This window comes from Oratosquilla oratoria, chromosome 4 (assembly GCF_046742065.1).
Source record: "Oratosquilla oratoria isolate Oo_2021 chromosome 4, ASM4674206v1, whole genome shotgun sequence".
In the NCBI taxonomy this organism is placed as follows: Eukaryota; Metazoa; Arthropoda; class Malacostraca; order Stomatopoda; family Squillidae; genus Oratosquilla; species Oratosquilla oratoria.
In genome coordinates this window covers 44,941,646-44,954,145 of record NC_134780.1, presented here as the reverse complement: position 1 = coordinate 44,954,145, position 12,500 = coordinate 44,941,646, and the positions used below count along the sequence as shown (strand labels likewise).

The 12,500-nt window shown below is 39.1% G+C and overlaps 1 protein-coding gene across 4 annotated transcripts in view; it reads left to right on the top strand.

Moving 5' to 3' along the window:
- Window positions 1-12,500, top strand: part of LOC143024841 (nucleolar transcription factor 1-A-like) — a 38,224-nt gene that overhangs the window by 7,003 nt on the left and 18,721 nt on the right. For 3 of the 4 annotated variants that reach the window (XR_012966310.1, XM_076184121.1, XM_076184119.1), the window contains exons 4-9: window positions 3,637-3,692; window positions 5,055-5,253; window positions 5,562-5,751; window positions 8,810-8,942; window positions 9,051-9,166; window positions 9,271-9,313. Coding sequence is in view for 3 of the 4 variants with exons in the window: in XM_076184121.1 (XP_076040236.1) it covers window positions 3,637-3,692; window positions 5,055-5,253; window positions 5,562-5,751; window positions 8,810-8,942; window positions 9,051-9,166; window positions 9,271-9,313 (737 nt within the window). In the remaining variant the exon portion in view is untranslated. The remainder of the gene's footprint in view (window positions 1-3,636; window positions 3,693-5,054; window positions 5,254-5,561; window positions 5,752-8,809; window positions 8,943-9,050; window positions 9,167-9,270; window positions 9,314-12,500) is intronic. The other variant, XM_076184122.1, reaches the window with a different exon arrangement.

Below are 12,500 nucleotides of genomic sequence, written 5' to 3'. Positions count from 1 at the left end.
TGGTCATGTATACGTGTCTCCATTTATCAAACTTAACCTTAAATTCTTGTATGGTATCTGTGAAATATTTCTTCTTCCAGTTTGTTCCACAAATTGATGTTTCTTCATGGAAAACCATGTTTCCTTATGTCCTTCAAGCAGTCTGGCATCAGTTTTTTGCTCTGTCCTTTTGATGTTATTTATTCCTGTTTGTATATATATATATTTTTTTTCTTCAAATTTTCATGCTTTTCTTCCATCCCTCCTCCCTTCCTCCATTCTAAAGGCAGTTATCATATATTTTTTTCTCCACCCATCTATTTTGTTTATTATTATTATTATTATTATTATTAATTATTATTAATTATTATTAATTATTATTAATTATTATTAATTATTATTATTGTGACCACACCACTACATATTTCAGTCTGGGGCAGCTCAGATTTTATTTATTTTTTCATCATATCCTCATATGATATAATTGTATGTTTATTGGCAGTTGATATGGGTATTCTATTTGTGTTTTTCCAGTGATACTGAAGATGTGTATTGAAGGCTCAAATTTTTTTTTTCTCCTTTTGTGCATAGTTTATCTCCCACTCCAGCTTTAAAACAGTCCAACACAGAATAAGCCTGGCTGTAGAATCAAATTGCTCCAAATACAATCACCACACAAAAAATATCAAACACCAGAAAACATTATCTTTTCCATGAGTGACTTGTGGGCCAGTCTGGTGGCCAGTGCTAGTTTTCTGGGAGCTGTGGGTCTCATGTAAAAGAGACCTGGAACAACAAATTTATTGAATGATTGATTGAAGCCCCATTGTAGAGCTCTTATGATGGTCTCATTTTTGGCTCCCTTCTGGAATTTTGCATTTCATTGAATTGAATTTTATTTTCCATCTCTGGCTCCATTCATAAGATTTTTCAAGTTCCTTCTACAGCAGTTTTGAATCCTTATTATGTCACTTTTCATGATCTTGGCATCATTTATGAACAAGTTGATGCAGGTGCCCTTAACATTCATTATGTCTTTGATACATACATATACCAAAGGCTTCTTCCCCCTTACACAGGGGGTAGCCAAAAAGAAAAAGGCATAGAAACCACTCCCACCCATTCCATTCCCTACATTCACACTCCCCTCCACCTTCCTCCCTCCCTCTTATCTTGGCACCTCCTGGATGACGTGTCATCTCTGCATCCTGTCCACTGCCCTGGGTCAGAAGCAGTGTCACAAGACACAGCATATCCACAGCAAGGCTGCTTCATAAATTTGGCGACCCTCCCTTTGATCTTTGATATAAATTAAAAACATTACTGGGGTCAGTGTTTAGTTTTGTTGTACCCCAGTTGTCACTTCTTCCCAATCTATCATCTCATCCTTCTACTGTTCTCGCATGCCTGCCCTGCAGGAAATCCTTCATCCAGTCCAGTATACTGCTTTTAAGTCCTCCAGCATTTTCCAACTTCCACATAAATCTTTTGTGTGACTTATTGAAAGCTTTCTCAAGCTCCAGATATACAGTCCATCTAACTTTCATTTAGCACATCAATTGCTCTCAAATAACAATGAACAGGTTTGCTATATAGGAGCTTCCCCCTTCAGAATCTAAATCGGTTGTCTTCCAAAATTTATTTCTCCTGCAAGTATTTCATTCACCTGTCTTTTACAATTTTGTCACATAGTGGCAGTTGTGGCAGTCAAGTCTATGTTTCTATAATTCATAGGTTCTTTTGCTTTCTCCTTTTAGGTGGGTACTACATTTGCCATTTTCCAGTTTTGTGGTATTCTTTCCTCTTTCATTGAACACATGATCATTTGGTGTGTTTTGTCTTTATTTAGAAAAATCTTGAGATCTCATCTGGCCCTGGTGCCTTTATAATTTCTAAAATTTATTCATTCATGATATTCTACTCTTGTACTTTTAATACACCTGATTACTCCCCTCTTGAAAGTGCTATTCACTGTTCAATATTAGCTTTTATTCATTAATTGAGCATTTTTTAAGCTTTTCATATACTATACTTTAAAATATTAGTGTAGGTATTTTTTCTGTGTTTCAACTTGTTTACAAATCAATTTAGGATCATCTTCACATTTATCTTTAGTTGGATGTATGACACTGTAAAATGTATTTACTTTTTCCTCTGTTACAGTCCTCATATTTATTATCTTGCTTTGCCTTCTCCTATTTCCACCCTTTCCATTTTATTTTTTCCTAGTACTACCACAATATTTCTTGTTCCATCATAAGTTATATTTTCCTTGTGATTAAATATCAACATTTCCACTTGGTCTTGACAAAACACGTTGTGTGTGTATTTACATACATACATACTTATACCAAAGGCTTTTTCCCCCTTACACAGGGATAGCCAAAAAGAAAAAGGCATAGAAACCACTCCCACCCATTCCATTTCCTATATATTCCACTCCCCTCCATCCTCCTCCCTCCCTCTTATCTTGGCACCTGGATGATGGGTCATCCCTGCATCTTGTCCACTGCCCTGTGTCAGAAGCAGTGTCGCAAGACACAGCACATCCACAGCAAGGCCATTTCATAAATTCGGCGATCCCCCCTCTCCGTCCCCTCATGCAGAAAAGGAGAAGATGGGGGAGAAATCCCTCCGGGCTGCATCAAATTTTTTCTCATACATACTTCTTCAACCCCCATCTCCCACCCACTCCCCCCCCATGCATCACAGCATCATCCATACACAACCCTTCTCCATTCCTCCCTATCTTCTGTCCTCTCCCATCCTTCCTCCACAGACATTCCTCTCTTTTGTAATGCCCCTTTCACCCCATCCATCCATCTCATCCTCATCCTCATATTCACTCCTTCCACCCCTGCCTTCCACACTTCTTTTACTAATCTTTCTTCACTCATTCTTTCCATGTGTCCAAACCATCCTAATACTCTTTCATCAACCCTATCTCCCAGATCCCTTTCCACCCCTGTTCTCCTCCTCACCTCCTCATTTCTCTATCTAGCTTAGTAACCCCTATCATACTTCTCAGACATTTCATCTCAAACACATTCAAACTCCTTATCTCTTCCTCTTTTATGATCCATGTTTCTGCCCCATACAGTGCTGTTGGCAAAATCACTCCTTCATATAACCTCCTCTTAGTATCCATTCCCAGATGTCTATCTCTCATTACACTTTTTAATCCACCAAGGCATTTACTTGCTTGTCTCAATCTACATTCTACCTCCACCTCCACTTCCACTCCTCCCTTTCCTTCCACATTTGCACCCAAGTATCTAAAACTATCCACTTCCAGTCTCTCGCCCTTAATGCTCACTTCCAGCCTGCTGTCACTCTCTCCCCTTGTACATCTCATCACCTTACTTTTGCCCACATTTATCTTCAGCTTCCTTCTTTCACACGCCTTCTCAAACTCTGTCACTAACTTCCTCAATCCCTCCTCTGATCCTGCTACAAGTGCAGTGTCATCAGCAAACAACAACCTAGATGTATTTACCTTGTTTTATCTTGTGGGAAGGGGAGCTATGCTCGTGGTGTCCCGTCTAATAGGCAGTGTGTGTTTCCAGGTGGAATATTTTGATATAAATTTTCTGATTTTTGCTTTCATATGTAATCTTTTTGGATAGCCATTTTTAACCTTGTATTCTTTTAATGTAGATGGGAGCTTAAACCATAAAAGTAAAAAGGATAGACATGAAGATGGCAGGAGAGAGGTAAGCCATTTTGTTTAGTTGGTGTTCCATAGATTACAAAAGAAAAATTCTTACACATGCACACACACGCGCGCACACACACACGCACATGTATACACACACGTATACACACACACACAAATGTATACACTTATACATACATATCAAAATGCTTTCCCATATAAGGAGTTTGGCTTAGTGAAAGCAAACACCCACCCTATACTCGTTCTGCACCCATTCTACACTTGTCTAAATTGCACTCATCCCTCATCCCATGCCACAGTGCTCGAGTCAAAGATAATGCAGCACAAGGACAGTCTGACACAGTTGAAGCTGGTGGAAAAAAAAATTCACTCGAGAAATTTATGAGTAGACAAGAAAAGTTTTTTCATGCTGCTGCATTTCCTGGTTCATGTACAATCACTCTCCATTCACTTTTATTTATTTTTTATACTTGTTCCTTTATATTCAACTTGCATTCAACACCCCCCTCACTCGGCCCACCCACCTTATGGCTTTCCCTGAAATTAACTGCATTCACTTGTGCTTTCTGCAATAAGCTAGTCTTCACACATTCTTTCCATATGTTCAAATCATTTGGGCACTTTTTGATCAACCTTATCTGCCAGGTCTCTTTACACCCAAGGTCAAATGAAAAATATGGACTTTGTTGGCTTGTGTGCAACTGAAGGGGTGTAGTGGAGATGAATACAATAACTTACTGAAATCCAGAATAAGAAGTTATACCATCTGGCATGAAAGTGTAGTAAGATAGGATAAATTTTTGTATCTGATTGTCTGCCCCATACAATGTCATCAGCAAACAACAACTGGCTCACCTTCTACTTCCTTCCACTCTCTCTGATCATTTCCAATCCCTTGTACATCACCCTTACATTTACCTCTCGTACCACCCCATCCATGTACACAATGAACAGCCATGGCAACATGACATACCTGACACACACCCCACCTTTACCTCAAACCACTCACTGTCACCATTCCCAAATCTAATACTAGTTCTATTACATATGTAAAAAATCTTGATGTGTGAGAGTACTCCTTTATATATCTACCAGCTTGCCTGCAAAGCAAGATGGCAAGACATGAGAGAGGGACATTCACATTTTTAATACTTGATCCATTCACTTCTTGAAATATGAAAATTATACCATATTTCTTTCATAGCAATACTGTTACTCCACCCCTGGTATATTCCCCTCATGGAGCAGGTAGTCATAATAGCATTCTTCTCCAACTTTAGTGATTCACACACATTTTCCCTCATTTGATTGCATGAACATGTCGCATACAAATTTGTAATTATTATAAAAAAGTAGATGTAGATAGTGCATCGTAATACTTTGTTTATTTAATTTCAAGGGATCCAGTAGTAGTCATTCAAAGGAGCACAAGAAGCGTAAGAGGGAGAAATCAAGGGAGTCTGATGGTAGGGAAGGTTATGGAAGCAAAACTGAATCCCTACACAAGAAAGAGCGGAAAGATTATGTTGTTACCAAAGTTGAAATGGAGAATAATAATGAGGAAGAACCATTGGATGATCCTAGCTTATTGCCAAATGGTAAGCTCGCCTTTCAGTCACCTGATGTTTTCTTGCTCGGACATTCACACCAATAATGTGGATGGAGAATTTTTATAATTTTATGATTACCTGTGTACTTGCATATATTTTTTGTAGTGCTGAAGAAATGCTTCTCAGACATTGGCACTGAGGCCATGGATTTCCAAAAACATGGTGCCCCTTAAAAGGAATCATTAACCAGCCTGTCATGTAAAATAGATTCCTCCCCCTCCCCTTGAACTGACTCTGAAAAGTACATATAATGAACTTGATGAATAGTAGCTCGTGAAATTTTATTCCTATTTCAGAGTGGACATATGATGATGAAGTTAAACTCGTGGAAACCATGAAGGAGCAAGTTCCAATAAATGACATAAAGAGTCATCGCTTAACCCTGAAGAAAATTGATTGGGGAACTGTCTCCATGAACTTCACCCATAGTGCTGCTGAGTGTGAGGAAAAATGGAAAGAAATCATGGGATTCCTTGTACTACTCAAGTTAGTTTTTCTTGTATTTTATGTGCACATTGTGAATTTTCAAGAAAATAGTTCAGATAATGCTGATTTTGTGTATTCATGTGTTGTTTTGTGGAATCTGAAGTACTTGTGTTTGAATATAAATACCTCCTGGTTTATGAGATTTAATGCTGGAAGAATTGGATAGCTTTAGATATTTGGGGTCACATGTGGCAGGAAACGGAGGAGTGGATGTGGAGGTAAATTGTAGACTCAGAGAAGCAAGTCAATACCTTAGGGCATTAAAAAGTGTCATGAGAAATGGGCATTTGGGAATGGATGCAAAGATGAGATTATATGAAGCGGCCTTGCTGTGGATGTGTTTTGTCTTGTGACACTGCTTCTGACCCAGGGCAGTGGACAAGATGCAGGGATGACCCATCATCCAGGAGGTGCCAAGATAAGAGGTAGGGAAGAGGGTGGAAGGGAGTGGAGACTGTTAGGGATGGAATAGGTGGGAATGGATTTTATGCCTTTGTTTTTTTGACTACCTCCCTTACAATGGAGAAAAAGCCTTTGGTATATGTATGTATGTAATTATGCTGACAGTACTGAATGGGTCAGAGACTCAACTTACGATTTAAGAAGGAAAGTTTTAAATGTCTTTGAGATATAATGTCTGGAAAAATGGTAGGGATTACAAGGTTGGATAGAGTGGGAAATGAGAAGGTGAAGAGGAGAGTGGGAGTGGAAAAGGAGATGGGAGATAAGGTTGATGAAGTAGTATTGGGATGGTTTGGACACATGGAAAGAATGAGTGAAGAATGATTGCCAAAAGATGTGTGGACAGCAAAGGTGGATGGAATAAATTTAGGGGGTCAATGAGAATGAGATAAATGGCTGGAGTGAAATGGGTGTTGAGCAAGAGGGAAATGTCTGTTGAGTAAGGAAGGGAGAAGGCAGGAGATACAGTTGAGGGGAGAATGTGTATAGATGATAATGTGATGCAAGGAAGGAAGGGGATGGAGGGGTAGGGAGTGATTATGTGTGAATGATGTTTTGATGCAGCCTGAAGGGATTTCTCCCAGTCTTGTCTTTGCTGCATGAGGGGATGGCAGGTGGAGGGGAGCTACCAATGAAATGAAGTGGTCTTGCTGTAGATGTACTGTGTCTTGCTACATTGCTTCAGACCCAGGGCAGTGGGTGGGGGATACAGGGATGGTTGTGTGTGAATGATATTTGACATGGCTTCAATTTTTCTGTGTGAGGGGACAGAGAAGGGGGTTGTTGATTAAGTTAAGCAGCCATGCAGTGGATGTGCTGTGTCTTGCTGCTTGCTTCTGACCCAGGGCAGTAGGCAGGATGCAGGGATGACCTGTCATCCATGAGGAGCTAAGATGAGAGGGAGGAAAGGGTGGTGGTAAGGAAAAAAAATGTCCTTGGTATATAGATAGATATTTCTTTATGGTACTAATGTGTTCATCAGTTCAGTTATGGTGGATAATAATGTGATCAGTCTGTAGGGTGCAAGGTTTTCAGTTGGATTGTCAGGTTTTAATATGGGAAATATGTGGGCTCCTTTTCAGATGGTTGGAATCTTATTATACAACCAGGTAATGATCAAAATGACAATGAGCCATTGGCCTCTCCTGTGAACACATTTGTGCCCAGAGTACTCTAATCTTCCTTATGGGTATCATTACATAATCTAATAACACCCTTTTGACTATCTTGTACTAACCATCCTGGCCCACAGTAATGATAAGAAAGAGATGACTAACCTCTTAGCTTGCAGAGTATCAAAGTGCAACTATATACCATGGACCAAAAGATTAGCAACCATCTGTTTAGAGTTCAAAAGATTGTACAAGGGGCCTATAGGAGTATTTGCTATTACCATTGCTGTTTAACTTGTTCAAACCAACCCAGAACATAATATCAAAGTTCTCTGTTCAAGCAAAGGTTGTACAGATGACCTAATAATACCCCAGCACCACAACACAACAAAAAACCAAGCACACGGATATACCTTGTTCGGGTGGAATTGTGACTGACGCAATACAGAATATATGCATCCCCATGGAAGACCTTAGAGATGTTCTTACCCCCGAATATCATGAATCTTGATAGGCATCCAGTAGTCAGATTAAATGGTCAACCTCCTATTGAATCAGTATGTTGTCCCAGGCCTCTGTGGGAACTGGCAATAGCCACTGGATTTGCCTAGAAATCACTTGGGAAAACTGTTGTTTGGGTAAGCCAAGAGTGTATTAGTGTTGGGTAAGGGGTTTTGTGTCTTTTTTGTGGTGATTGCATATGGGACAGTTTTAATTATATTCTCTTAGGTAGTTTCACTGCTGGGTGATGACCTGAATACGGTCATGATGCCAATGTGGTTCTTAATTGTTATTGAAGGGATTTCTCAAATGGGCTGGAATCTGAGAGAATCAGGTGGAGTATGGAGATGATAGGTTGGTATTTTTCTGCATGAGGGGACAGAGAGGGGTGATTGCTGATTAAATGAAGTGGCCTTGCTGTGGATGTGCTGTGTCTTGGTGCATTGCTTCTGACCGAGGGCACTGGGCGAGATACAAGGATGACCTGTCATCCAGGAGGAGCCAACAAAAGAGGAAAAGAGGGAGGGGTGGTGAATTGGAGTGGAGTGGGTGGGAGTGGAATTATGCCTTTTGATTTTGGCTACCTCCCTTTTAAAGGGGAAAAGTCTGTTGGTATGTATGTGTGTGTATGTTTAATTTTCTTGTGATAGGAGGAGGGGAAGGGAGAGCAGGTGCCTGTTATTGTTCTTTATGTGAGAAGGTTAAGAAAATAAAACTGAAATTGATAGAGAAATCTTGGGCCTGATCCATAGACTGAAACTCCTTAAACAGCATTTCCAGATGGAGGTAAGGATGTTCATGGATTTTGAAAATGGGTCTCAGGAAAATGATTTCCTCAGGCGTCATTCTTTCAGGATCTCCATTTGTAGGTACCCTGGTGTTAGGGAGATGATTCTTTCTGGTCTCTTGCAGGACCAACATTTGTAGATATTTGTTGTTGGTCTGATTAAGAAGGGTGTTTACAAGGCACTTACTTATTTCAGACCCCTTAGCATGCTACTAATGGAAGCAGAAGTAGAGTTGAAAAATTTGAAGAGACGTCGGCAAAGAATTGCAAAACCTTATGGGCGATTCTTGAAAGAATTTTGTGCTAAGAATAGCTGCAAAGGACAGGGTGTAAGTAGTTTCATTGAAGTTGTACAAATTTGTGAAATGTTGATTTGTGAATATGCTATTTTGTAAGATTTATGAAGTTGAAGTTAACAGTCGTTGTGTTGTACCCAGAATGTTCTTAACAAAGCCACGGAGGCCTGGAAAAGATTGGACCCAAAAATAAAACAGCAGTATTATAATCGCTATTATCAAGAATTGCAAGAAGCTGGAGTAGGTGATACACAATTGTACGTGTCTCCATTTTGCATTGGCTTTTGAAAACATTGATATATTTTATAGTTAAGATACATGAAAATGTATTAATGTCTGATATTGCTTAAATGATTTATAGGAAACATAGTGAGGGACCCACTCCAGTTCTTGGTCCATTTGAGGTAAGTATTGATAAGCTGTATGTGTAGATAAAAAGCTTGCAAAATATACACAAACCATTTACACGCTTTATAGTTGCATTATTTTAACAGTAACCTTGCTAACACTGTTGTTTTCATTTACTAACATGAAATTAGCTTTACTTTTTGTTGTTTTAGTTGGACTTGTGTTGGACTTGTTCAGATATATTTCTGGCCCATATAGTTTTGCTCATTATTGCCATTGTTACCATGGCCAAAAATAACTAGCATATTGCCTCAGGTTTCTCTTGTCTCTTGTAAACTTTATAATACACTGTTTACTTTTGTTCTTCCTTTCTTTTCCCTGTTTACGTAATTGTACATTGTCCACAAAAAAAAAAAAAAAATGACCCACTACCATCCACCCACACAACCACATTGTGGATCCACATTTGTATATTCAGTTGTTAATTACTTTTTCATATAAGAGAGGGTCTGAATTTGGGCATGTAACCCTGTTATTCATGAGCTTTTTCATGGCATTGGTCTGTTCTCTTGTGAATATAAGCTGTTTCATGTTGTCTGCTGCAATATTGTCCACTATCTTGCTCCAAATTTATTTTCTTGTTATTTTTTTATTTGTTTATTTATATATTTATTTGTTTATCTTAGTCCCTGTTGTCTGGGGTATTGGCTGTATGTTATTGTGGAGTTAAAAGCTGCTCGGTAGCATGCAGCTGATACTTTAGGGTCTATATGGGGCACCCCTACAGACCAGAGCCACACATCATTTTGTCTGTGATAGAGGAAATCTTTCTTCATAGAGAAATGCTGAGGGTTCCCACTTGAGCCATAAGAGGAGACAAAAAAAGGGAAAGGGATAGGACTAGGCATCCTGCTCTCTGTAGCCCCTAAGGGGACATTCCTAAAAAACACATTCTAGGCTAATAATATTTCTTGCGAACCGTAGCCATAGTTTTGTCACTATCTGAATGCCCAGCTTGACGGGAATCATGAGGAAGTGGGTAGCTTTAGATACTTGGGTGTGAATGTGGTGGGAAAGGGCAGAATGAAGGTAGAGGTAGAATTTAGATTGAGAGAAGCAAGTAAATGTCGAGGGATTAAAAGTGTAATGAGAAATGGACATCTGGGAATGGATGCTAAGAGTAGATTGTATGAAGGAGTGATTGTGCCAACAGCACTATATGGGGCAGAAATGTTGAACAAAAGAGAGGAAGAATTCAAATGTATTTGAGATGAAATGCCTGAAAAATATAGTAGGGGGTTACTAGGCTGGATAGAGTGAGAAACAAGAAAATGAGGAGGAGAGCAGGGGTGGAAAGGGAGTTGGGAGATAGGATTGATGAAAGAGTATTGGGATGGTTTGGACATGTGGAAAGAATGAGTGAAGAAAGATTTGTAAAAGAGGTGTGGAAGGCAGAGGTGGAAGGAGTGAACATGAGGGGGCAACCAAGGATGAGATGGATGGATGGGGTAAAAGGGGCATTGGTATAGAGGGGAACATCTGTTAAGGAAGGGAGAGGACAAATGATAGGGGTGAGTGGAGAATGGTTGTGTATGGATGATGATGTGATGCATGGAAGGTAGTGGGTGGGGGTTTTGGGAGTGAGGGAGTATGTGTGAATGATATTTTGACGCAGCCCGAAGAGATTTCTCCCCATCTTCTCTTTTTCTGCATGAGGGAAGAGGAGAGGGTTGCTGATTAAATGAAGCGGACTTGCTGTGGATGTGCTGTGTCTTGCTGCATTGCTTCTGACCAAAGGCAATGGGTGAAATGCAGGGATGACCCGTCATCCAGGAGGTGCCAAGATACCTCCCTTGTAAGGGGGGAAAAACATTGGTGTATTTACCTAGTTGTATTTACCTAGTTGTATTTTACGGGAAGGGGAGCTATGCTCGTGGGGTCCCGTCTTCATATCTCATTTTATCTAAACTATTTTTAAATTCATGTATTGTTTTTGCACACACCACTTTCTCATCTAACTTGTTCCAACTGTCTATTGCTCTGTGAGGAAAGCTGTTCTTTTTAAAATCTCTTCTATAGCTGTCTTTTTTTATTTTCTTTCCGTGTCCTCTTGTATTTCTGTCATCCCATTTTATCAGATTCTCTCTATCAGTAATTTCTATGCCTTTCATGATTCTGTAAATAGCTATCAAATCTCCTCTCTCTCTTCTTTGCTCTAGTGTCTGTAGTTTAAGTTTTTGTAGTCTTTCATATGATAGTTTTGAGAGTGTTGGTGCCAGTTTTGTAATTGCTCTTTGTATCCTTTCAAGTTTTTTTATACATTTTTTTTGTACTTGGTGACCATATCGTTGCTGCATATTCCAATCTTGGTCTTATCAGGGTGATTAGGATTTTCCTCACCATTTCTTCATCCAGGTATGTAAATGCCACTTTGATTGTTCTTATTAAATTATAAGTTTCTCCAAAAATCTTATTTATATGTTTCTCAGGTGACATATTATTCATAACAATGACTCCCAGGTCCTTCTCATTTTCTACTTTTTTTATTCCTTCTTCTCCCAAATTATATGATCCTGCTATTCTGTTTTTGCTTTTTCCAAATTCCATTATACTACACTTTTTTGTATTGAACTCCATCTCCCACTTCCTACTCCATTCTTGTACTTTATTTAGATCCCTCTGTAGTGATTCACAATCTTTTTCAGTTTTCACTCTTTTCAGTAGTTTTGCATCATCTGCAAAGAAGCTCATATAGCTTTCAATTCCTTCATCCATATCATTAATATATATAGCAAACATTATTGGGGCCAGAACTGTTCCCTGCGGGACACCGCTTATTACTTCATTCCATTTTGAGTGCTGATCTCTTATCACTACTCTCATTTTTCTTTCTTGCAAAAAGTCTTCCATCCAATTTAGCAATTTACCTTGTATTCCTCCTTCATATTCTAATTTCTTAAGCAACTTCTTATGTGGTACTTTGTCAAAAGCTTTTTTTAGGTCTAGAAATGCACAATCAGCCCATCCATCTCTTTCTTGTATTATATCTATTAGCCTTGAATAGAAACATATTAAATTGGTGACGCATGACCGACCTTGTCTGAATCCAAATTGCCTTGGATTTAGTACGTTGTTTTTTTCCAAGTATTTTACCCATCTACTTTTGATAATTCTTTCACAAATTTTTGCTATTGTACTTGTTAGAGAGACTGGTCTATAATTGGTAGGTTCTTCTTTATTTCC